Below are 25,895 nucleotides of genomic sequence, written 5' to 3' on the forward strand. Positions count from 1 at the left end.
CTGGATTTTTATCAACTGAAAATCGTTGAGGAAGCAAGGAGACCTGTGCAAAATCGCCATACCAGAGAAGAGGGGGAGATTCGATAAAGACAATGAGGATTCTACCCAATATTCTGTGATAACCTATGAGGGAAAACCATCAGAAAGAGAACGGATGTGTGTACATGTTTAACTGAATCATTTGGTTGTACAGCAGAAATTATTACAACATTGTTCATCAGCTAGACTTCAATAAAACTTTTAAAAAATGGAAAGAACTTTAACCAAAAAAAGAAAGAAAGAAAGAAAGAAAGAAATTAGGAGCTGTGAATGAATGAATAAGAATGAAAGTTCATACTTGGGAGTTCCCGTTGTGATGCAGCAGAAACAATCCGACTAGTATCCATGAGGAGGCAGGTTCAATCCCCGGCCTCGCTCAGTGGGCTAAGGATCTGGCATTGATGTAAGCTGTGATGTAGGTCGCAGAGGGGGCTTGGATCTGGCATTGCCCTGGTTGTGGCGTAGCCTGGCAGCTGCAGCTCTGATTTGACCCCTAGCCTCGGACCTTCCATATGCTGTAAATGCAGTCCTATAAAGCAAAAAGTAAAATAAAATAAATCAAACTTCATACTGAATGGAGACTCTTCAGATAAAGTCATCTCTCAGCCTAGCTGGCAAACGGGCTTCACCAACCTCTTGCAATCCCGAGTTGTAGTCTCACTGTGGAACTGTCAACCACGGTCACAGCCCTGCAGGGCCAGAGCCCTACGGGGCCACAACCAGCCTCTGTGGTACCCAGTGTCTGCCCACATCTCCACCTGCAGCCTCTCTCCAGGTCTCTTCTTGCTCTGACCCTCACTCCTATCTCAGCTGCAGTTCCTAAATCCTGCCCCCTTGCTTAGGTGCCAGCTGATGGCCAGTCACCTTTGTCTGGAGCCCATTTTCTCACGGCTGTGCCTCCTCTCCACCAAAAATACTCCCTGGAGCCTATAATTTTCCATCTCCAATGTCCTCTCCTTTTCAACCTTAAGAACTGTGGACTTGCTATCCATCAGACTATACCATAACACTCTAGCACTAGAAGTTAGGGCAAATTTGGAGGTCAGGAGAGATGACTCGACCTAGATCCCAGCTCTGGAATTCAGCAGGATTTGTGAGCAGTAAAAAAGCCCAAGGACTTCTCCCAGGACCCAGCACGTCAAGCAGACACCGCTATTCCCTAAGCTTCTCTTTCATCCTTACGTCAGAAACAAATTTCCCCTGAATGCTGGAAACACCTTAGAGCACACCTCTGCTACATAAAGACACAACCCCTCAGAATCCTCAAGTTGTATTTACACAGAAAATATAAAAAGGGGCATCTCCCCCAACTCATGATACAGGCACACATGCACAGGGTGTTTTTTCAGTTAAAGTATGTCCATTCCTGGGAAAACTACAGGAATTACGGCGTGCTTACTACTTCTTGAAATGGAAAAGCTTGTCATTTCTTCTTAGAGACTTCCTTGCCACATCAAGAAAATTGGCTTCTCTGTTTTGAAACCATTCTTCTGAGACAGTCAGTGCCCGAACTCCTTCCCCCTCAGTATCATCTCGAGCTCAGGCCAGAAATCCGTATGTGGGTCCTAACTTTGGACATGCTTGGGGTGTTTGCATTTGCATGATCGCATCAGGAAATCTTTCCTCTAAGGACACGTACTGGCCTCATGGCGTATTTCCACTAGTGTGACACTTAAGCTGTTTTCCTGCCATGCAGATTCGGCTCTGTTCGTTGGAAAGCAGGTCCCTTGGCTGCCCTACTAAGCTCCCCCACAACCAGACAGGGAGAAGAAGGCAACAACTCTGCATTCTGCATGGTCTCAAGTGGTGCAGAAATCTGTTTTCCGAGGCCAAGGCCAGTCCTTTCATCGCTGCACCTCGACTTTGCCCAACTCCTATGCAGAAGCACATGCCAGCGTCATTAGGGAGCTGTCCACTGCAGCCAGGGACTTAAAGGGGGCTCTACATCGGGAACGTTATGTTTCCATTTCCAAAGAGTAAGTTTCCTATGCTTCATCAGACATAACGCCGACGTTAAAATAAACAGATTGGCACTATCACCTTAATTGCACCGCCTAAGAGTAAATATTGAGCACCGCATCCCACAGCTCTCTGACAAATGAATGCTTCCAATTTAGGATAGAATTTGAGCTTTTCAATTTTGCTATGTAACACTTCCTAGGCTCCAAGGAGAGAAAAAAAAATATGAGTCTTACTATGCCTATCAGAATATGAGTTGGTGACAAAATTCATTGCTTTTATATGTGCACAGCAGGTCCAGAACTGTTGAAACTCTTAAGGAAAGTTTTTGAATACACTGGCTGTCTCCATGTGATTTTTAAGACATTCAGGGCACTGCTGCCTCTATCGTAACTACCCAAGCCGCAGCTCTTACAAGAGTCTCGTCAGGATGACATAACTTACGTGCATGCCCCCTTCAGGTCATAAACTAACTCAAATGTCCATATAAACCTCTTTCGAGGGTAAGTGATTCTCACAAACATTGATCCAAATCTTGGCACATCCCTGAAAACTGCCATTTCTTTCTAAAAAATAAATAATGCCCTCAGTAAAGAAGAAAAGAATATATCATCAGAGGAAAAAAACGTGTGAGCTAAAAATCTCATTAATGCTTCGTGTGTTTTTACTGGTGTCAGGATTATCACACAATCAATATGGGGGAAACCCAACTTATTTGATGGGTGCAGCGGTTCCGTTAGCATCACAAAGTAAGCAAGGGAGTAACTTCCTATGCAAACTTTTCGGTGTGGAAAACTTCAAAACAAGGAAACCTGTTATATACATTCAGAGGATCCCTGCCTGGTTACAGATACGTGTATTTATCTCCATGGTGCCTCTTTAATTGCTTTGTAATTTAATGATGTTAACAGCCAAGGAGCCTTTGGGGCACCGAAGTGTGCCAGCTTTCCTGCACACATGAGCCTGGATACCACCCCTCCCTGGAAGGCCCCCCATCACAAGACAGGAACAGACAAAGCTGCTCCAGCAGCACTGAGAGGCCACCTTGTGAGAACACAATCTAGAGACTTCTGATCTTGCCATCTGTTTTACAAACAGGGCTTCCAGGTATGCGAGCACTAGAAGAAAGTTTCCAAAATGAAAATGGATTCAGAAGCCCTGCGGGTGGTGAAGGCAACTGTCCGGCAAGCATCACTGCCTCCACCTTCTCCCCCGCCTCTGTCCCCTCTCTCCCCTCCTCTCGTCACCACCAGGATGGATTAAGGTAACTTCACTCAGAGACAAGTCAAACACACCTGCCCATAAAACCCTTTGTTCCCATAGAAACTGTGCACGCCCCCTACCAGGAAGTCTTTGCTGTTACCATCTTACTATTCTAGCAGGATGGCTTGAATCACATTCCTGAAGTTAGAGTTCTCATTCATTTGCACCTGTCTACAAGACAGAAACAGCTCACAGACATATAACAGACAGACCTGCGGTTGCCAAGGGGGAGGAAGTGGGGTGGACGGGGAGTTTGGGGTTAGTAGATGCAAACTATGGTATTTAGAATGGATAAGCAATGAAGTCTTACCAGAGGGCACAGGAACTATATCCCATCTCCAGGGATAGACCATGTTGGAAGATACTATGAGAAAAAGAACGTATATATGCATATGCCTGGGTCACTTTGCTGTAGAGCAGAAACTGGCCCAACATTGTAAATCAACTATACTTTTAAAAAAATACAAAAAAGGAGTTCCCATCATGGCTCAGTAGAAACAAATCTGATTAGCATCCATGAAGACACAGGTGCAATCCTTGCTGAGTGGGTTAAGGATCCAGTGTTGCTGTGAGCTGTGCATGTCACAGACATGGCTCAGATCTGGCATGGCTGTGCCTGTGGCATAGGCCAGCAGCTATAGCTCCGATTCAATCCCTAGCCTGGGAACCTCCATATGGCGCAGGTATGGCCCTAAAAAGACAAAAAATAATAATAAAAAATACAAAAAAAGTCAAAAATAAATCAATCATACAGCCAGATATAGGACACTGAGTCATCAAACCTAGATTAAATGTCCAAAGGGCAGAGATGTTTTAAATATTTTCCTATTCTCCTCTGCATTACTAAAGAAAGTGTTACATGGCTGGATACCTATACCATTAATGATGAGAACTTGACTAGGATGTCACATTACAGCACTCCCTACAAAGTATTCCCATCAAGCATAATTATATTGGATTTGCTTAAACATCCTTTGAAAGAATTAGTACGTCTGTGTTAATATCAGTTTAGTACTCACAGTCCCCGTCGTCGCGCAGGGGTTAACGAATCTGACTAGGAACCATGAGGTTGCAGGTTCAATCTCTGGCCTTGCTCCGTGGGTTAAGGAGCCGGCATTGCCGTGAGCTGTGGTGTAGGTCACAGACGCAGCTCAGATCCCACACTGCTGTGGCTCTGGTGTAGGCCAGCGGCTACAGCTCTGATTTGACCCCTAGCCTGGGAATCTCCATGTGCCATGGGAGTGGCCCTAGAAAAAGGCAAAAAGACAAAAAAAAAAAAAAAATCAGTATAGTACTACTGAAGAATGCTAGGTATATACACTAAAAGTCTGAAAAATTATCCTGTATCACAATAGTTTGTATATAGTGAGGTGAGTGTGATAAAGCATTTAAAGCATGTGACTGGGAGTTCCCTGGCGGTGGAGCAGGTTACAGATCCAGCGTTGTCTTTGCAGCGGCCTTGGGTTTGATCCCTGGCCCAAGCACTTCCAACATGTCACAGGCACGGCCCACAAAATAAATCAGTAAAATGTGTGGCTAGAAATTATAAGCTTAGAATAAGCTTCACGTAACTTTAACCAGTAGAACTCCTTGTTGGGACTGATTTACAGTGTGTGAAAATTCCCACTTCTGCGTACCAAGTACAAAATCACAATCACTACATACATCAACTTTTGAAACACTGAACACTACGTTAAAAAGTTATTTAAATTTTTTAAATAACTTGAGATTTGGGATTTAAGATCATGGCTGTCAGGAGTTCCCATTGTGGCTCTGGGGGTTAAGGACCTGACACTGCCTCTGTAAGGATGCAGGTTGGATCCCTGGCCTCCTTCAGTGGGTGAAGGGTCTGGAATTACCACAAGCTACAGTGTAGGTCACAGATGCAACTAGATCTGGTGTTGCTGTGGCTGTGACATGGGCCCCAGCTGGGGCGCCAATTCTTCCCCTGGCCTGAGAACTTCCATATGCTGCACGTGCAGCTGTAAAACAAAACAAAGATCATGACAAGGCATCAAAACAAAAATGTATAGAATAAGAGATTAATTTCTATTATACACCTTTTTTAAAGAGTTCTTAAATGGAGACGTAAATTGCAAGTGACGGAAAACCTATCCCTAAAAACTTTATTATTTAAAAAGGAACTTGTACTCAGCCATAAAAAAAAGAATGAAATAATGCCACTTGCAGCAATATGGATGGACCTAGAGATTATCATACTAAGTGAAGGAAGTCAGATAGACAAAGACAAGTTATCATATGATATCACTTCGATGTGGAATCTAATTTTAAAAAGACACAAAAGAACTTATTCGCAAAACAGACTCAAAGATTTCAAAATCAAACTGTGGGTGGAGGGCTGCATGAGGAGAATGGAGTAACAGACACACACTACTGTGTACAGAACAGCTAAGTCCCAAAGACCCATACAGCACAGAGAAATCTGCTCAATATTCCGTAACAGCCCATAAGGGAAGAGAAAATGGATATGAATGTATCTCGTTCAATTTGATGTACACTTGAAACTAACATAACACTGTAAGTCAACTACACTGCAGTCAAATTCTAAAAATACGTGAAGAGGCACTAAATTGTGTACTTAGCAAGTCCAGCAATGGGTGAGTCTAAGGGTCCATGTTCTGAGAGACACTGTCTTCCTTGCCTGCCTGTGTTTATACTTTCAAGTGGGCTTTCCCAACAAGGTGAGAAGGATTTTAGCGACAACTTCAAGCGCACAGGTTAGCATCTGAGCAAGCTCAGTGCAAAGAGGGCACCTTTTCCTGATAAGCTCCAGCAAAGATTCAGGGGGTGGGGGGAGAGGGATGCTCGGTTAGCCAGGCCAGGCGCCGGAGGTGGCATCTACCCCATCCTGGCCACATGTACCCAGAGTGAGCAAGAGATGTTCCTCCCAAGAGGAATCCGGTCCTGCCCCCACCCAACAAGCAAAAACAGCGCATTTTCCCCTACATGAAACTGAAAACAGTTCCCAGACCTAATTCTAGCATGTGCAGAGGCTTCCCAACTTCAAAAAGCAATTCTCCTAAGTCAGCAGGGTGTCAGTTCAGTTCTGACACTACCACCCACGGACAGCCTCAGATTCCACAGGGAAAGGGCTGAGGCCCACAAGCCCAGCGTCCACTCGGGGGCTGGTGCAAGATCTCCTTGTTACCCATGCTTCTGACCGACGGACTGCAAGCTGGAGGTTTCAATGACCCCTTCTGCAGGTTTAATCATGTACTTGAACCGCTCAGAGGACTCAGGAAAACTTGTTTCCTCACTACATTACTGCTTTTTATTACAAGCAAAATATTAAAGGACATGAACCAACAGCTAGATGAAGAGACGCACAGGGCCAGGTCCCCAGCAACGGGACTTCTGTTCTGGAGCTTAAAGCCTGGCACAGTGCCATGAGGAAGAATTCTGGTCCCCACAGTGGAAGCTCTCCAAAGGCCAGAAAGTGTTCTTTCAGGTTTTTATGGAGGCTTTATTATGTCATCATGATTGACTAAGTCATTGGCCAACAGCAAATGATTCACCCTCAAGCCCCTCCCAGCAATCAGAGGCCAGGACTCAAAGTCCTAACCCTCTCTCTTCTCAGTGTTGGTTCTCCTGGTAGCCAGCCTCCATTCTCAGAGTCTCGAGAGTCATCTTAATTCATTTAACCCAAGACCCTTGGTCACTCTCACCACTTCGGAAATTTCAAGCGTTTGGGGAGCTGGGAGCCAGGAACTGGGGATGAAGACCAAATGGGAATGAAGGCCAAATACGCCTGAGAAATCTACTTTGGTCATCAGAATAACCCACCATGTGTTTCTTATACATCACAATACTGCAGTCTAACGCCTGGTCTTCCAACAGATTCATTGTAACAGCAAAACAAAAATCACACCACTCCAAAGATATCGGCACAGTTCACTCATGACTAACCATCCAGTCCATCACCCTAACTTGTGAAACTACCTCCCAGGGCGAGGCCACTCAGGTGTGAAAACTTCCACTCAGTGCAGTCAAGTTCCAGAAGCAGGAACGGTCTCGGCGGTACAGCATATGGGTTTACCTTTCACGTCTCAGATATAATCAGGCTTAGAGACAGGGTCATCTCTCACGCTCTGTGCCTCTTTTGAGGCATTAACATAATACTGGATTTCCCTCATGATATGACCCATGTATTCATTGCTTTATCCTCAGCTAGTATTTTTTTTTTTTCTTTTTAGCGCACCCATGGCATATAGAAGTTCCCAGGCTAGGGGTCAAATCGGAGTTGCAGCTGCCAGTCCACCCCACAGCCACAGCAATGCTGGATCTGAGCCATATCTGCAACCTACGCCACAGCTGGCATCAATGCCAGATCCTTAACCTACTGAGCCACGTATCAAACCCACATCCTCATGGACAGTAGTTGGGTTCTTTACCCACTGAACCACAGTGGGAACTCTCTCAGCTACTATTTTTCCTCCTATTTTTCCCAGATATTTCTATCTTTGGCAAGTATAGGAGGTTTGGCCACTGCTGGTCCAGCGGCTGGCAGCAATGCTAGTCTAGCAAATGCCTGCCCCTCATGCTCTCCTGTTCACACTGAGCAGAGAAAACCAGGTACACAACTAGTGGGCTGTCCCCACCACTAGACAACACAGCTGCATTCACTGTCAGCCCCAACTTTGCCAGACGGGGTGAAGGTACAAACCATCCCATCAGGCCCTGAGTGAAGCTGACCAAGAATTTAAGGGTGGCTACAGTTTCTTACGCTCTTGGCACCGTAGTTGCATCCTTGATCCTAGGACCACCACAGCAGGTATGAAAACACTGCGGTGATGTGGGGAAGACGTGAACAATCCCACCACCACCCTCGCTCATCCCTTCTTCCCCAAGTCCTCCCCCACCACCCTCGCTCATCCCTTCTTCCCCAAGTCCTCCCCCACCACCCTCGCTCATCCCTTCTTCCCCAAGTCCTCCCCCACCACCCTCGCTCATCCCTTCTTCCCCAAGTCCTCCCCCACCACCCTCGCTCATCCCTTCTTCCCCAAGTCCTCCCCCACCACCCTCGCTCATCCCTTCTTCCCCAAGTCCTCCCCCACCACCCTCGCTCATCCCTTCTTCCCCAAGTCCTCCCCCACCACCCTCGCTCATCCCTTCTTCCCCAAGTCCTCCCCCACCACCCTCGCTCATCCCCCTTCTTCCCCAAGTCCTCCCCCACCACCCTCGCTCATCTCTTCTTCCCCAAGTCCTCCCCCACCACCCTCGCTCATCCCTTCTTCCCCAAGTCCTCCCCCACCACCCTCGCTCATCCCTTCTTCCCCAAGTCCTCCCCCACCACCCTCGCTCATCCCTTCTTCCCCAAGTCCTCCCCCACCACCCTCGCTCATCCCTTCTTCCCCAAGTCCTCCCCCACCACCCTCGCTCATCCCTTCTTCCCCAAGTCCTCCCCCTCAGGAAGAGGTATCTACCCACTGGGAACCCCCCTCAGATGCCCTCGTGTTGAAAATGAGCCCACATTCATGAAGGCATATAATCCAGTCCTTGGTGCCTTTACCTCCTCCACCCCTGCAGTTTCAACATTTTCCAAAGGCCCATCCCAATTTCCTACTGAACTACTGCTCGGCAACAGTATGCAGCATGTGTCCACCTGGTGTGATCTCTCTTAGCCTGCTGTCAGGACACTGCTGGCTGCAGAGTGGGTCCCTGTACCTGGGGACGTGTCAAGGCAGTGGCCCAAATGGTGCAGCACTTTCTTCCCATCCTTCACTGCATTTTGAGCATTTGCATCTGCTGCCGGGCATGCAAAGCCCAGTTCAGAGGAAGCATGTATTCCTGCTAGGACGCATGATGGTCCCTGCGGCTACAGGCATGGGTCCAGCGAGATCACCTGCCAGCTCTGCGCAGAGCCTGTCCCTGGGGATCATCCTCAGAGCCACCTACAGTCTCTGCCCCCCCAGCCCCCCTCCACCATGGACAGAACAGTTCTTACTGGCATTTTGTGCCCTGCAGGGTACAAGGAACATGTCTGGATCAGCCCATCCCTGCACTGCCACAACCCCGTGTCCTCTCATTTCTTAAAGCCAAGTGGCCACCCCAAGGGACGGCACCGAGAGGTCCATCCCTGTCATGGTCTCCACTGTCCATCTACCTGCCCATAGGGCCAGGATGTTGGCTACGGCCAGCCGCCAGTAAAAACCCCAACAGGGGCTTCAACCCCTGCTCAGTCCTTCCACCACTGCTAGGAAAAGAGCCTGCAGCAGCATGTCATCCATTCACCTCAGAACTGCCACCCATAAGCCAAAGCGTCTCTGGTTGTTCAGTTGAGAGCCAGTCACAGGACACTGCCCACATGGCCGTTGGTCCCAGCAGCTCTGCAGGGGGGCTCCAAAGTTGGTCCTAGAGGAAACGAGGCCACCGGCTTCTGGGTACAGTGGAGGCCTCCTCTGTTCTCCTGGACAAACCATTTCTATTTCATTACAGATACAGAATTCTTCTCAGCACTGCTTTTTTTTTTTTCCCCTTCTCTTTAGGGCTGCATCCATGGCATATGGAGATTCCCAGGCGAGGGATCTTATTGGAGCTACAGCTGCTGGCCTACAGCACAGCTACAGCAATGCAGGATCCAAGCCACGTCTGTGACCTATTGCACAGCTGATGGCAACGCCGGATCCTTCACCTGCTGAGCGAGGCCAGGGACTGAACCCGCAACCTCATGGTTCCTCGTGGGATTCGTTTCCACCGCACCTCGACAGGAACTCCCACCGTCCTTTTTACAGAGTTTCTGCTGCATCACTCAAGACATTACAGTCCTCTCGTTCCATGATTTTATGAACGTCAATCATCAAGGCAGCCTCACGTAGCATCAATGGCAGGCTAATATCAGTCTCTCAAATGGTGGGTACCAGGCGGCAACCCCTGGGAATTTTCTGGTCCACAATCCCATCAGTTTCTGCTGGGAGGTGCTCACGGGCCTTTGCTATCAACTCCAATCTGCCTAAGTCGGGGTGGGATAAACTTCCAAACACAGCCGAGTGGAGTCGAAAGGGCCCAAAGGCATGGAGAGCACTACTGCCTCCTGCAATTCAGACACAGCCTGCTTTTGTTCAGGGTCCCCACGTGGACATGGCTTTCTTTGGGGGTGTCTTGTGGGGGCTATGTAAGAAGTGAAGGAGCAGAAAGTTCACGGGAGCCGGGAGAGCACAGCGAGCAGCTCTCATGCCCTCGGATGAGACAGCCCAACACAAAGAGGCCCGTTCTTCCCTGGTGAGGCCTCAGCCAGCCAAGAGCCACGGATTCTCAACTCCTTTTCTGCTCTACGAAAGCATCCTCTTACCTGAAAAGCAATGGGCCTGGGTATATGCACCACGGATTCACTTTGCTGTCCACCTGAAACTAACACAACTTTGGAAGTCAACTGTACGCCAGTAAAATTTATGGAAATAAAGTAAAAACGGAAAATTTTAAAAAAAAGCAAAATGGTAAAAAAAGAATGAGAGAAAGAAAGACAAGAAAGAGAAAGAGACAACGTGTTCTCCTTGCCATGCAGGGAATTGCAACGGTACCGGGTGCAGGCTTCAAGTTGCAGTTCTCTGCCGGTACCAAATCAGCCCATCTTTGAGAAATATCCTGCAGTCTATTTCAGATCAACAGGAGCTGCGCCGTATTTCCAGCCCTGGGATAGCCATTCTCCAAAAGCCAAATAAACCAAGTCAACACCGGGCTTCGCGTTTGGTCCCAGGGAGGCAGCCACAGCAGTTTCCTTCCAGCCACGTGTAGAATCCCCCTGGGGGCTTCCGCCTGGGTTTGTTCCTAAGAGCTGTACACTCCAGCCAGGGCTCTGGACCTTTGCTGGATTTACTAGGCAGCCGCAGTTGGAGAGAGGCGTCACCGTTGCGTTAGAATCTGTTCCGACCTGCCCTTCGATCTCCGGTGTTATCAGAATGTGATCCACAGCATGTACTGTTATGCTGGCAACCAAACCCCTTCTGACAAAACATGACAATAAGCCGGCAAGTGCAGATACTCCTGTGGCAGCACAGGAAATGCACTGAGATCCTTCCCATGGGAAGGCTAACTGTGGTCCTGTGGTCCCAGGACCTTTTCTGAGACTGCGATAGAGATGGAAGCACATGCCACTGAAAACCAGCCTCATCAGCCTGCTGTATCGTCTGTGTGCTGAAAGCCCTGTCATGTCTGGAGCTGCTGAGGCCGTGGCAGCACAACTTTATTTAAGCCTCAGTAGTGTCCTTGAACCAGATGTCTTTTGCACAGGCCACCCAGGGCTACTGTACAGCCAATTCATTGGTACCAGCTTCCTGCCCTCTGGCCTATCATTAATTAAACGGCAATTCCTTTATGTCCACCAGGTGTTCAATGATGCTTTCAGCAAACCACCTGCGTGGGTGCAGGCGGCACTAGCAGTTTCTCTCTAGGATGCCCAGTTAAAGCTGGCCTGATGGCAGACTCTCATGCCTTCTGTTTTGCAATGTTAGGTAGAAGAAGAAACCCCCAGTCATACGCCATCCCAACAATGCATTCATGTGAAGGAGATGCAGCCGCCTCATGCACAATCTGCTCAGAAACCCCAATTTTCAACCAAACATAAGCCTGTTAACCACTGCCTGTCCATGTCCTCCCAAGCTAACCTCAGCCCCTGTTAAGATTCGCCAATGGTTTTTGGAATCACCATGCACAGAGCTCCTGGATCGAGTCCCAGAAAGATGCTGATCCCTGCCTGGGATCCAGTCTTGATTCATCTTCCCAAAGACTGCCCCAGGGTTTCCCGGTCAAGCTTCTCCAGTAAACATTGCCTTCCAGCTTTTCATGCTGCTAAAAACTGGGATAGAGAGAGAGGACTTATTTGGGGGACCCAGAGGGGTTCCCATTATTCCACCCAGTCTCTGAGTGCTGCCTCAACCCCTGTGCTTCAACTCTGTCGATGTCCACTGTGTTCACTCCTCTTCCACAAGCATCGGCAGATGCCCACTCTTCAAGGCTGCCCTTTGTCTCTCCCCTTTCTCACATTAAAGACCCACATGTGGAAGCTAAGGTAGCCAATCTGATAAGGCCTCTGGAACTTCTGTTCCGTTTTGAAGCAGTCACGTTACACTGGGCGTCCCTACAACAGGGCCCCCCTCCATCACAGCATTTACCGTAACCTGGAGGGGTGGTTGACCTGGTCATCGTAAAGTCACCCCCACATGGCTTGCAGACGAAGCCCATCACTCGTTTCATCTGGAGTGTACTTTTAGAGGAAATGTTGAGAAACCTGGGTTCCGAGACAAACACACTTCACGGTGGCTTTTGTCCAGACCACCAGGCTGGCTGCTTCCGTGTGTCTGGATCACGTAGAGCTGTGAGTGTTCCATTAACAAGCTGTGAGTCCTGCATCAGCCCAAACGTGATTCCACCCCTTGGCCACAAAACCCCCCAACCTGGTTACTCCCACACTCCCGTTTTGTCAGGGTCCTTCCGGAAGCTGATGCCATGGATCCAAGGAGCCCGTTCCTTCCCCGGGGGTCACTGCTTTCCCACTCTTGCCCTCTTTCTCTGTTAACCACCTTCTTGGTGACCAGAGGTCTTCCAGGTACTTGCTGTTGCCCTGTGTCATTTTTTCCTTTTCGAGGCTGTTTTGGGACACACCACCCAAGCCCTGACCAAGCCAAACTGGAGCTCCATTCAGCATCAAGGCCCAACCCAGGACATTCTCTCACTTCCACTTCGGCTCTTATGCATCACAATAACCAGGGAATTGTGTATTTAGCATGCCTATTATTTTATATCTTCTTATATACCCACTGAGGCAGCTCCATGAGAGTCGGTATCAGACTCCCATTTGGAAGATAGTGTGAGGGGGAAAAAAAAAAAGTGTATATATAGGGTCACTGTGACATACAGCAGAAACTGGCACAACACTGTGAACTATGCTTTAATAAAAAATTTAAAACTAAAAATGAATTCCATCTGTAACTTTCACCTTTAATAACTGATCACAACAGCTGTAGTTTCACACCATAGGTGACTAGGCAGCCAGCCAGGGATCAAAGGTTCCTCCCCTCCAGCCCTTTCATCTTTTCAAAAACCACCTGTGTCCTTGAGCCTGGGCTGATCTAGCAAACCCCACTGCCGACGCCAATTGAGGAGGGTTCCCAGTCCCAAAGTGTGTGTGAAGGCCTCCCCACACCAACGAGCAACTCTCAAAGGGCAGCAGGGTGTCACCCCAGCTCTGACATCCGCCCAGAGACAGAATCAGATCCCACGAGACCACCCTCCTCTTCAGATGCCAACAGAAAGCCCACCTGTCATCGGTGCTTTGCACCAACCAGCTCCACACTGGAGCTTCCCACAGCCCCATCCCTTCAGTTCAATAAATTCGCCAGAACAACTAAGAGAACTCAGGAAAATCCATTTACTTGCGAGATTACTGACTTTTATTATTCCAGGATATTAAAGGACATGCATCCACAGCCAGGCGAGGAGATACACAGGTCAGGTGCCAAGTCAAGGTGCTTCTGGCCTCGTGGGGCCTGGAGCAAGGCAGGAGACCTGCAGAAACTTTCTGCTGCCCAGACGGAGCATTTCTCCCCAAAAGGCCACAAGCTGTCCTTTCAGGTTTTTCCAGAGGCTTCATTACACAATCATGATTGGCTAAGTCACTGGCCAATGGTGACTGACCAACCTTGCCCTCCTCTCCCTCCCCAGGCATCAGCAGGTGGGACTGAAAGGTCCAACCCTCACATCACAGGGTTGGTTTCCCAGCAACCAGCCTCCATCCTCAGGCACTTCCAAACATCACCTTATTCCCGTAACTAAAGATACCTCTGTGGCTCTCAACACTTAGGAAATTCAACAGGCTTTGAGAGCGCTGAGCCAGGAACTGTGGATTTAGACCAAATATCCCTCAAAAAATCGACTTTGGTCATTGCAATGACAACGACGCATGCTCAACCATGAACCCGACAGCAGGGGCGCCAGCCCTTCCCAAGGCCCACCCCTCCCCCTCTGGCCTCGCTGTCTGCCCCCTGCCCCCACCTGTGGACTGCGGAGCTGGCCCGGCTGCCCGGTGTCCTCCCTTGGCCCTGGAGATCCTCTGCCCACAGTGGGGAGCTGCCTCTGGCCCCTCAGCATGGATGGCAGACCAGGCACCAGGCAAACCCTGCTGATCCTGCCCAGGGTGTCAAGAAAGTGCTGGCCAGACGGACAAAAATCGAGAATCTCTACAATGCCTGGATTAACAAAAGAAGAAGAAGAAGGACTTTTCATTAGGGCTCAGTGGGTTAAGAGCCCGACTAGGATCCATGAGGGTGTGAGTTCGATCCCGGGCCTCACTCGCTGAGTTAAGGATCCGGTGTTGTCGTGAGCTATGGTGTAGGCCACAAATGTGGCTCAGATCGCAACCGCAGCCCTGATTTGACCCCTAGCCTGGGAACTTTCAAATGTCACAGGTGTGCCCCTAAAAAGAAAAAAAGCAACAAACAAAAAAAAAAGAAAGAAAAGTCCTAGACAATTGAAACCAATCTCCATCTATCAAGACCAAGAACAGAAGTTTTATTCACCCACAGAGAATACGGAGGAGGCTCTTCGACAGAAAAATGTAAACCTTACCTTCTAGTATATCCCACATGAGCTAAGGCCTCAGGAAGGTTCTTAGAAAGGCCAATTTTAACGGCCCGCCCACAAGAATTAAGTCTGATCAATTACCCATAGAATTCCACTGGCTTTTCATTACAAACTGCAACTGCCCAAAGGCACTATTTCTCCTATGCCGTTCGCTCTAAGTTATATTCTCTAACTGGTATCATTTACGTCTCCACTGGCATTTTTTTGTTTGTTTGTTTTGAGGGCTGCACCTGCAGCATTCGCAGGTTCCCAAGCTAGGGGTCGAGTCGGAGCTACAGCTGCCGGCCACAGCCACAGGGGATCCAGGCCGAGTCTGCGACCGACACCACAGCTCACGGCACTGCTGGCATCCCCAACCCACGTAGTGAGGCCAGGGATTGAACCTGCATCCTCATGGACACGCGTCAGATTTGTTTCCACTGCACCACAACACCAGCTCCATACTGCGACACCCGTGTCAGGACAAGCACTATGACTCACCCATCATTTTCCTCTCAGGTAATGCTGTCTGGTACAGTATATTTTAGCCATTTATTATTTAACAAATATTTACTGATCTGCCTTGATAGTTAATATTATACAAGAAAAGATCTGCTGCTTTTTTTTTTCAGGCTTTCATCATTAGGTCCCATGAAGAAGAGAAACTCCACAAAGGAGCAAGGCGTGCAGGTGTAGCTGTCATCATCTTTAAGAACCACTTCGATTTTCTCCAGAAAAATAAAGTTATTTCTTTCTCTTACATTTGTACATTTGTTGCTTGATGGCTTGGAGGCTGCTTACAATACAAATACAAAAAAAAACTGAATTTGTAAGAAAAACAATGCATTCTTATGCTTTGAGAAGGCATTTTATAGCATCGGGATCAAAATGCAAATTGTAGTTATTTGTTCTAAGTGGTTTCCATTAAGACAACACAACTGTGAAACATTTTTCTCATTTTCTGGCCTCATCTCTACAACAGACACCTCGCGCCGTGAGACTCAGCGTCACGACGCAGCAAGTCCTCTGTGCTCCTCAGAGTTTTGCAGATGCTTTGTTACACTTTCCTAAAACCATTCTCACTCTGAATCCCTGAAACCCACTGTTATTCAGGCAATTAAGTTTAGATCAACGGGGCTGTGTAACTAGTCTCATTCACCTGCAGAAGCCGAGGCTCCACTGAACCATCTATCCCAAACGCTTTTTTCTCAGTCATCAGAAAGCTACATTACCAAGCAACCAGAAAGCCTGTGAGTCTGTCCTCTGCCTGCGGTCTGACCTTTCCCACTGGTCTATTTATAAGACCACATCCCTGCCCGCGTAGGTGGCTGAGCAACATCAGCGTGGACACGAGTGACCACACTGATGCTGAGCCCGAGCAAAGGCCCCTTCCCAGAACGGGCTCCCACGCTGGAGACGCCGGCCTTCAGTTCAAGGCCTTGGAAAATGAGGGACACGACAGAGCCCTGGAGCCGTTGAAGAAAGAAGGACGTGAAAGGGAAGGGGAAGCCACCCCGAGGACCTCATACCTTCCCTTAGGTCGGCCTGGCTGCCCCTTCATTGACGTCCACGAAAAGCAAGCACAGCCCATGGTCAAGAATCCCGGGGTGGGGGGGAGTCAATCACACACAGCATCCCCCCAGGCCTGACCGGCCCCAACCCAGGAGTACAGTCAGTCCAGAGTGGAAGAGGGGGTGCAGGCAGCTTGGCGTGGGGGTGGGTGGCAGGAGTGCTTGTACGATCCCAGTGTTTGGATGCTTCTGAAGATTCGCTACCCAGAGGTGAGTTTTCTATGAAAAAAGCACCACCACATCACTCCAATAGCACATCAAAAAAAAAGGAAGTCCCTCCATATTAAACGTTACTACACATTTGAAATTGCTTTCCAGGAAAATACTGTATAGTGGGACAGGAATTTATCTGTAGGTAGACAGACATGATCTTTAAGAACAAGACCTTTTTGGTGTGTGTCCTAGGAAACTTTTTCCCTTGAGCTTCCGTTCTCTTTCCCCTCAAAGAGTGCCACTCACTACAGTCCTGTGCATTGTTCTGCACCAATACACTGAGCAGGTGACAAACGCAATTGGATTATGAACCATCTTATTTTCCTTTGATTATAGCATAGTCTCCAACCAATGACTACCAAGGGTATTTAAATGCCTTTGGTGAGAATTCCAAGGGTCAGGACCTGTGACTCACATCGAGTCATTTCCAAAGCTTTGCAACTGCAAGTGGGAGTCAAACACTGGAGTGTGCTTTTTAAACATCACCAGCAAATGCCCTCGGGGAACAGCCGGACACTGGGAAAGGTCATAACCCATCCTACCCTCCAATATTGTTCTGTAGAACCCTGATCTGGCCCTCAATATTAAAAGTAATGTAATCTAAGACAGAGGAACATTCTGAGAGGTAAGAGGAAAAGGAATCAAGTCACCCCCTCAAAAAGTTTGGGAAGCACATTCTATTCCACACGACTTTTCCAAGGAAATCCTCAATTTTAAGAGCAGCTCATGCATTTCGGCAGCTTCTCACATGTCTAAGAAGTTGATGTGTCAAGAAATGCCCTAAGGAAGCTTTTGAAAGTTTTTAAACCAACGTCTTCGCCTTTATCTTGATCTGCTGCCACCAGAATACTAACGATAAAATGTGAAAGTGACTGTGTTCCAAGAACTACACTAACGTGCATTTTATGTAAGTAGTTGCAGCAGAGACCACGAGGCCTGCAAAGCCATAAATATTCACTCTCCGGCTTCCTTGGTCTGAAGAAAAGCGTCGACTCCATCCTGACCCAGGCCAAAGACGTTTTCAAGATTCTCCCTGCTTCATGGCTTTGGTTAAATGTTGGCTGATCCTGTTGCTGGAAAGCCAAGGTCTCAGCATTTAAATTCTGCAGCTCAACCCCACTTGCTAAGAATCAACCCTCTCCTGTCAGCTCTCACATATTTACATGTTGCTGAGGGGGAGGAAAAAAAAGGGGGGGGGGTTCTTCCATGCAGCCCTTTTGCTTCTGCACTATAAACCTACCTTCCAAGGACTCCTAGGCTGTGGGTCTCATCTCACGTTTCTGAGGAAGGCATAAGGCCGCCTTGGAGCGCTCCCAGCTGTTCCCAATTATCTAACTGAGCAAATGATTAGGCAATCAGCCACTTTAAAGTCTATTTTTCATCAATGCAACTAGTAAATACAGCTCTAAATTTTAGTCACTCATCTCACTTGAAGGGCAAAGACCCCTCCATGCTTGTTCCATGGAAGCTGCCGTTTTCTGGGCCAACAAGCCCTTTCTAGACAAAAGCAGTAAAACACAGAGGAGGAACCCTCAGAGGGATGGAGGTGGCATATGGAGAAGAAAAGAGTGGAATTCCTGTTGATAATCGCTCCGCTCCCTTTATCCCCTTCAGCAGAGCAGTTCAGTTCCTGCACCTGCCTGCCCTTCCCTCTCTCTCTCTCTCTCTTCCTTGTTTTATCTTTTCTGGTCTCCTGGAAGAGCAGAACCAGGTATCTGACAGGAAAGAAATAGAAAACAATAGGCAAAGAATTCGTTTTGGTCCTTCTCTGCTCCAACCCTGGTCCCATCCCATCCCAAAGGCCGACACGGCCGTATCTTTTGCTGTGAGATAAATTACAAGTTCAACATGAAATAGCACAAAAAGCAGCAACACGTCTTAGAGGGAGACTTCAGCCACATGCATCATGTGGGCTCACTAATTAATACCCAGCTCCCAGATGAACCCATGGAAGCCATGAGGTCCAAACCAAAAGGAAATCACAGTTTTCCAACAGCGAGGCTAATAAATATGGAACTCCTGACCTCCTGCTTGAAGGTGCTGTCGATATTCAGATTGCAGGCTGGATCTGAGCAGCAACAAACAAGGTAAAAAGAGGCGCCGTGCATGGACCAAGAGGATTCGAGAAGAGCTCCTGAATGACCTTCAGGAGAAATGACCTTTAATTCTGGCAATCAAGTCTTTGGGGACCTTAGCTAGGATCCCTTCCACCAGAGCAAAGAGAAGCCGGACAGTCACACCCGCTGGAAATATAAGTAGAAACAGAATTTTCAGATCCAAAGGACACAGATGAAAGAATCAAGCTTTGAAACCTAACAACGGGAGGCCCCTTCTCATCCATCTCATTACACTTTTCCATCACTCGGCAACACAGTAACTAATTAAAGGTATAATTGAAAGAGTGGAGGGGCAGAGAAGGAAAGAGAAAAGAGGAGAGGAGCTAAGAAATGCGAGCAAGAATGAGCTGGAGACTCTTAAGAGTGGAAGGCAGAATTTGGGTTGCTGGCAAAGAAATTTAGTGGGAGAAAATGAGAGCGTAGAGAGAGGGAGAATCCACGTTAAGGGGAGGTGGGGAAAGGACAAGAACCAGAGAACAAAGGGAAGGGCTGTACTGAATCCACAAGAAAACTGAGGGGCTCAGGAGAGAATTCCTGGAGCATTCAGCTAATCCCCAGGAAGAGGAGGAAGTAGAAACAACGGTGAAGGAAAGAAGAGATTAACCCAAAACTATGGGGCTACAAAATACTCGTTTTTGAGACACCACCAGAAATTTTACACCACAGTGAAATTGCCTATGGGTGTGGTTTATTATTATTACTATTTCATTCAAGGAGAGGTGCTAATTTCCAGCATCTAGGTTCAGGATGGAAGGAGAGGATTAGGGCTAGGCTGAGACTTGAGATGCAGGTGGTGAAAATTCTGTAGCGTTCAGGAAAAGAGACCTCCTTCAACAGAATTGGCTATTCAAGCACAGTGACGGGGGAAAAATCATCAGATGTTGAGGAGGTGTTCTTTTAACATGAGAGTTTTCTTCTACAGGAGAAGAAAGCTTATTTACCAGTCCTTCTACCTCCAGCAAGAGCGGGAGAATGAATAATTGCCTTGTCTCTGTCTCTGTGTGCCCAGTACAAAGTAGAAGCTCATTAAATATTGATAGAATGAACTCATTTCTTTTACTAATGTTGTGAAATAAGTATCCTAAGTTAAAGGACATTTCAAATCCCAATCAGAGAGTGGTAAGCAGCAAGGAAATCTTTCCGAAGCTGTAACTAAAAAAAAAAAAAAAAAAGGAGCCAAATCATCTCTGAGAAACAATGCCTACTTGAACTCCTATGAAGTGTTAAGACAAGACCCTACCCACGTTACATATCATCTCATTTAATTGTCGCAGCATACCTGCAAGATGGGTATTATTTTCTCTCATCAGCAGTTTAAGAAACAAAGGCTCAATGAACTTCCGTGTCCTCCCCACTGGTAAAAGCAAGGACCTTTGAGGAATGGATCATGTCCAGACTACAAACCCCACAAGACCAAAGGGGTTGGTCTATTTTGGTCTCTGCCGTTTCCTCTTAGAAAAATGCCAGCCACCAAGAAGAAACCCAGCAAATATTTACTGACTGTCAAGAAAGGAATGCCTGTTTATTATTAGACGGTGAATATGGCTAGCTTGGCCAGCTGGTCTTATTTTAAATTCACAAGGATTAACCTCCAACGCGGGCTCCTGGCCTTGACCTAGCAAACCACTTCCTTTCCATCCATTGTATTTATATATTCTATTGAAAACCTTGAGTCAGGGAGAGCTCCCTTCAAAAGGAGGGTAGGGAGAAGAAACGGTCGAATGTTGACCAGCCGGCAAGGTAAGGAAAAACCCAAAAACTCTGAGAAAGCGGAGCCAGGATGGCAGGGAAAGACCCAAGAGAACGCAGTGCCCCAGAAGCAGAGAGAAAGGAGTATGTCCCAAAGGAGTGGAGGACAGGTCAGTTTCCCTCGGAAAGGGAATTCCAGACCTGCGCGTGGAGGCACAAGCTTTCCCGGGGGAGCCCTCTCCGGATTAGGACCGGAATGAACTAGAGGACTCCGGCTGGTGCAGGGGGCTTGGCCAGTCTTCCGGGGGCTGGGGCAAGCCCTGTAGACACTGCCCCCGCACCATCCTGGAAGCAAGAAGTCAGCAGCCCCCGGGGCACTGGGCACAGCTGATCTCCAGACCACACCTGACGCTCAGCCTCCTTCCTCTCCTACTTGGATGCTATTTACCTTTGCCGTGGATGCTAAATTCCTCTCCTGGGCACCAGACCCACAGCTAAAGTCAAGCCCCCATTATCATCCGTCCAGAAAAGCGCCTGGTTTAATGGGAAAGCCAACAGGATTTGACCCCCGAAGAGCCACAGGACGTAGCGAGGCGCCCACCCTGCCACACACCCTGTGGGGCCAGGCCTTGGGAGCTCCCCCTCAGGCTCACTCGTGTGTGGTCCCGACCACGGACACCTGCGTGTCCCACGCCCTCTGCGTGAGCGCTGATGCCATCCAACCGCACCCTCGCCCAAGCTTCCCGATGCGGTTGCACAGGAGGCTCTCCCTGAGTCCCCCTGGGTCCTTGGGGGCTTTAACTCCGGGGCTCAATCCTTTGCTCCCCACCACCACCACCCCGTCGGTCCTAACGGTACGCGGGCTCACGAACGGCAAAGAGGACTCCGGCAATACCCTGTCATTTCAGCTCCTCGACCTCGTCCCCTCCCAGGAGACGGTCGCTCAGACACCCGCATCTGCTCGCTCACCGGCTCCTCCGGCTCCTCCGACGCCAGGACCGCGCGCACCCCCGCGGAGCAGCCGAGACGCAGAGGCGCTCAGGACCGAGAGAAGAGCAGGGGACAGGACGGGGAGCTGGCCACTCACCCTCTGTACGGCTGGCGTCTTGGGGTCGCAGGCTGGAACCTCAGGGCTTCCGGTCGGGCAGCTACAGACGTAAAGGGGAGAAAAGCAAAGACCCGTGAGACCGGGGAGGACAGATGGGAAGCCACGGCGGCCTCTGCAGCCTGCAGGACACACACCTGAGCAGGGGCTGGCGGAGATGCAGGGGAGCCAAGGTGGGAGGGGGTGGAGGCAGGACGGGGGGCCCCCCCAGCAGGGAGGCGGGGAGCAAAACAGCAACCACGTCCGGGCAGGGCAGACGCCTGCGGAGGCTGCTGAGCCGGCAGGACGCCCCAGAGTTGCTCCCACCTGCCCTAAATAGGAACACGCGGGAAGGAACCCTGGGGAAGGAGGTTCAGCTGGGCCAGACCGGCTCCTTGCAGAATTATTCTGGCCACCACTTGCATTCCCAGAAAGCCCGCCCTGGCCGCCAGCAACTCTCCCCGCAGCCCATTGTCTCCGGAGCTCTGCACCAGCCACTCTCTGAGCCCACTCAGAAGGGCCCAACAATCCATGGGTCCCATCCAAAGTGTCCTCAGCTTTCTTTTTATTGTCACAGGAGTTAATTCCTTTGCAAAGACCTGTCCTTGGCTTTGCTGCAAAACGCACCACCGCTCCCACCGGCCGGCCTTTAAAGGGCTTCAAGTTCACCGGCCTCCACCCCCAGGGCACGCAGAGCTCAGGTCTGGGCCCTGCTCCCTTTCATTCCTGTCTTCATGCTTCAAAGACGTCCTCCTCCAGGTCACTCTCAGCTCAGGATATTGCTCCTATCACATCCTGATCCATCACCACACGACCAAACATTTTACAAGGCAGTGGCTTAACACGAAAAACCACCGTTTAACTCACTCGTCAGTGATACGGTTCTCTGGGTTGGTTACCTGTTCTCAGGTGGGTTCACTCACAGCTGTGGGCCTCAAGTGAGATAGGTGGGAAGGCAGAGGCTGTGGACATGGATTTCTTATCCTCCAGCAGGCTTCCCACTGTGAACGTGAAGACTTCAAGACTTCTCAAGGCCGAGGGTCTGCATTATTACTGGACAAAGCAAACCACCAGGCCAGCTTTAAGACTGTGGAAATGTCCTCTCTTTTTATTTATTTATTTTTTTTTTGTCTTTTTTTTTTTTTTTTTAGGGCTACACTGGAGGCATATGGAAGTTTCCAAGCTAGGGATCGAATCGGAGCTGCAGCTGCCAGCCTGTGCTACAGCCAGAGCAACACCAGATCTGAGCCATGTCTGCAACTTACAGCACAGCTCATGGCAACGACGGATCCTTAACCCACTGAGCGAGGCCAGGGGTCGAACCCGCATCCTTGTGAATACTAGTCAGTTCATTACCACTGAGCCACGACGGGAACTGCAACGTCGTCTCTTGATGAAGGACAAGTTGTGGTGATATTTACAGTTTCCTGCACTGTTTTATTATTTGCGAAAAGACTGATGTAGCACAATCAGGGACAGGAGGCAAAAGAGACACCCTATCCATATTCTTTTATTTCGCCTATTGTATCAATATTCTCACAGAAATACGGATTACAGATATTTACCCAGTGTTGGTGCCATTGCGTTTTACTTTAAATACTGATCGAATCACATACTCGATGATCTACGTAGGGGTCGGCACACGATGGCCAACAGGCCAGATACAGACTATAAATAAAGTTTTATAAATGCAGCTATTTTGTGACTAAGCAATGAGGTGCTCCAGCCCAGAGAACTACATCCAGTCTCTTGGGATAGACCACAATGAAAGATAACATAAGAAAGGGCATGTGGGAGTTCCTGCTGCGGCTCAGCAGAATTGAACCAGACTAGTATCCACAAGGACGCAGGTTCAATTCCTGGCCTCGCCCAGTGAGTCAAGGATCCGGCGTTGCTGTGAGCTGCAGTGTAGGTCGAAGACACAGCTGGGATCTGGTGTTGCTGTGCCTGGGGTACAGGCTGGCAGCTCCGATTCAACCCCTCTCTAGGAACTTCCATAGGCTGCACCTTGCAGCTCCCCCCCCACCTAAAAAAAAGAAGGGAATGTGCATATATGTATGACTGGGTCACTATTCTGTACAACAGAAATTTTCACAACATTGGAAATCAACTATACTTTGATTTAGAAAAGAAAAAGAAAACGAAGCATTTTTGGAAAACAGCCGTGTTTGGTCATTTATGTATGTGCCGCTGTGTTCACACCACAACAGTGGGATAAGCAGTTGTACCAAAAATGGTATCGCCTGCAAAGCCTCAAATAGTTACTATATGGCCTTTTTACAGGAAAAAAAAATCACAAACTCCTTCCCGTTCCCCAGCATCATTTTCCATCTCTGAAGTAAGACACTGATTCCACAGAATTCTGAGACGTACTAGCCATCCCTCAAAGCCCAAAGGTTTATGTGAAATGACTGCCTCAGCAGAACCACATCTGGTATAGGTTCTAAAACTGTCCTTGGCAGGCTTTTCCGACGCCATAGACAAGGAAACGTACATGACAATAGACCTGAAAATCACCTGCCAAGAACACTGGGAACGGCCGCCTCTTCAACCGGCACAAATCCTCAGTGGAGCGCCTAGACCTCCTTTTGCGTTATGTGCAGGATACAACCATTCCTCAGAGAGAGGAGGGTAACACTTCAGCGTGGGTCTGAAGCATGCTTGTTCTTCAGAATCATCTGGGAAGGTTACGAAAGGGCAGATTCTCAGGCTCGATCCCTCGGAGACTGAGCCTCAGGGGTACCAAGCGGGCCCAGGACCCTGCATTTTTAACCTGCACTCCCTTGATGTGGATGCCGGTGGTCTACGCATCTCACTTTGAGACACTCCGACCTCCATCCGTGGAGGAAGGAGAAATAAATGGAGCTTCATTAACCTTTACTTTTCCTCTCTTATTTTCTAGGAAGAAAAAGTGGTCCCCCCAGAGGGGAGCGGGTCATGTCCATTGCATTCTCAGGAGGATTCACTGCAGAGCCATTTGGGGGCACTTTGGAGCCTATTCCAAAACATGACTCTGCCGACTTCCCTTAGACTCTTTCTGACAATAAAATTTTTTAAACTGTCAAAACTTTGGACTTTGCTTGGCATCCTGAAGGGTACTCTGCTATTTCCCCTCTCCACCCCCAGAATCCTGTTCCAGTAATGGTTGCTGCCATTTTTCATTAAAAAAAAACAAAAAAACAGTGAAATGAAATGGAACAAGAATCGAAATTAGAGGACCTACATATGACACATCTAATGTGTGTATGCAAAGCGAAATTCTCACTGGTAACACAAGGGAATTGTATTAACCACTCTTGATTACACCTTAGAAATTTGACAATCTGTGACTTTCTGCTCTTTCCATTTATGTCAGGGTTGTAAAGATTACTTGTAAGTTTCAACACGTAAGATTTATTTGGGGAATAAAAGTGGACCAAAAAAGGTTTTCCTGGAGTTCCCATCATGGTTCAGCAGTAACTGACTAGTATCCAGAAGTACACAGGTTCGATCCCAGGGACTCTCTCAGTGGGTTAAGGATCTGGCATTGTGGTGAACTGTAGCATAGGTCACAGATGTGGCTCAGATCTGGTGTTGCTGAGGCTGTGGTGTAGGCTGGCCACTACATTCTGATTCAACCCCTAGCCTGGGAACTTACTTCCATGTGCTGCAGGTGAAGTCCTAAAAAGACCAAAAAAAAAAAAAAAAAAAAAAAACAGTTTTCCTATCACCACAAATATTGTACTGATCCTCAGTGGATGCCTATACAAAAAAAAAAAAAAATAGAAAACTATACTTTAAATTGACATCCTTAGGAGGCAATGGCATTCTTTTTTACCTTTTAAATCCATGAGTAAATGTAAAGTTACACTTCATTATAATTTCAATTTTATATGACTCTATCACTGGAATATTGCTAGTGAAATTTGATGATAGTTTAGGCCATCAGCTCACCTATGAATAATTGAGATATCTTAGCTAGATGAATTCTCATTCTGTGTTGACTATTTTGCTACTACCATAAAGAATATTCAGGCAGAGCTATATGGAGGAAAAATGAGGAATTTTCTGCAGTCTGTTTGATAGCATAGATCTGGAAAGGCCCAAAATTGTTCTCCTTTTTTATTATTTTGCATTTATATAACAACTTAAATGCAACTTAAATCCCATACAAATTGGAGGCATTGGATGGATGCCTGAGAAATCTCTAACAGAACAGGTCTCAGAATGGAGCATAGATGCTCCTGTGATTAGGATTTTATAGACAAAGTCCATTGCTTTTTGCTGTTGGTTCTTCTTCTATCTATGTGCCCATATGCACGTCTGCAACAATGAACCCAGGGATTTCCAGCAAAGGCATCAAATCCTAGTCACAGAGACAAAGCACTGATAGGCTCTGGAAAGGAC

The 25,895-nt window shown here is 48.1% G+C and overlaps 1 protein-coding gene across 1 annotated transcript in view; it reads right to left on the bottom strand.

The window, feature by feature from the left end:
- The window catches only part of LOC146398758 (uncharacterized), a 223,661-nt gene extending 201,619 nt beyond the window's left edge, over nucleotides 1-22,042 (bottom strand). Inside the window, exons 1-3 of the mRNA XM_084980979.1 lie at nucleotides 21,898-22,042; nucleotides 21,668-21,836; nucleotides 21,513-21,573 (exon numbers count right to left, since the gene is read on the bottom strand). Coding sequence (XP_084837105.1) covers nucleotides 21,513-21,573; nucleotides 21,668-21,836; nucleotides 21,898-22,042 — 375 coding nt within the window. The remainder of the gene's footprint in view (nucleotides 1-21,512; nucleotides 21,574-21,667; nucleotides 21,837-21,897) is intronic.
- Nucleotides 22,043-25,895: the final 3,853 nt, after the last annotated feature.

The sequence above is a fragment of the Sus scrofa genome, chromosome 10, assembly GCF_054392235.1.
Source record: "Sus scrofa isolate SSC_HxYL_T2T_F1_AM1 chromosome 10, Sscrofa_HxYL_maternal_Yorkshire_Landrace_v2.0, whole genome shotgun sequence".
Taxonomy (NCBI): Eukaryota; Metazoa; Chordata; class Mammalia; order Artiodactyla; family Suidae; genus Sus; species Sus scrofa.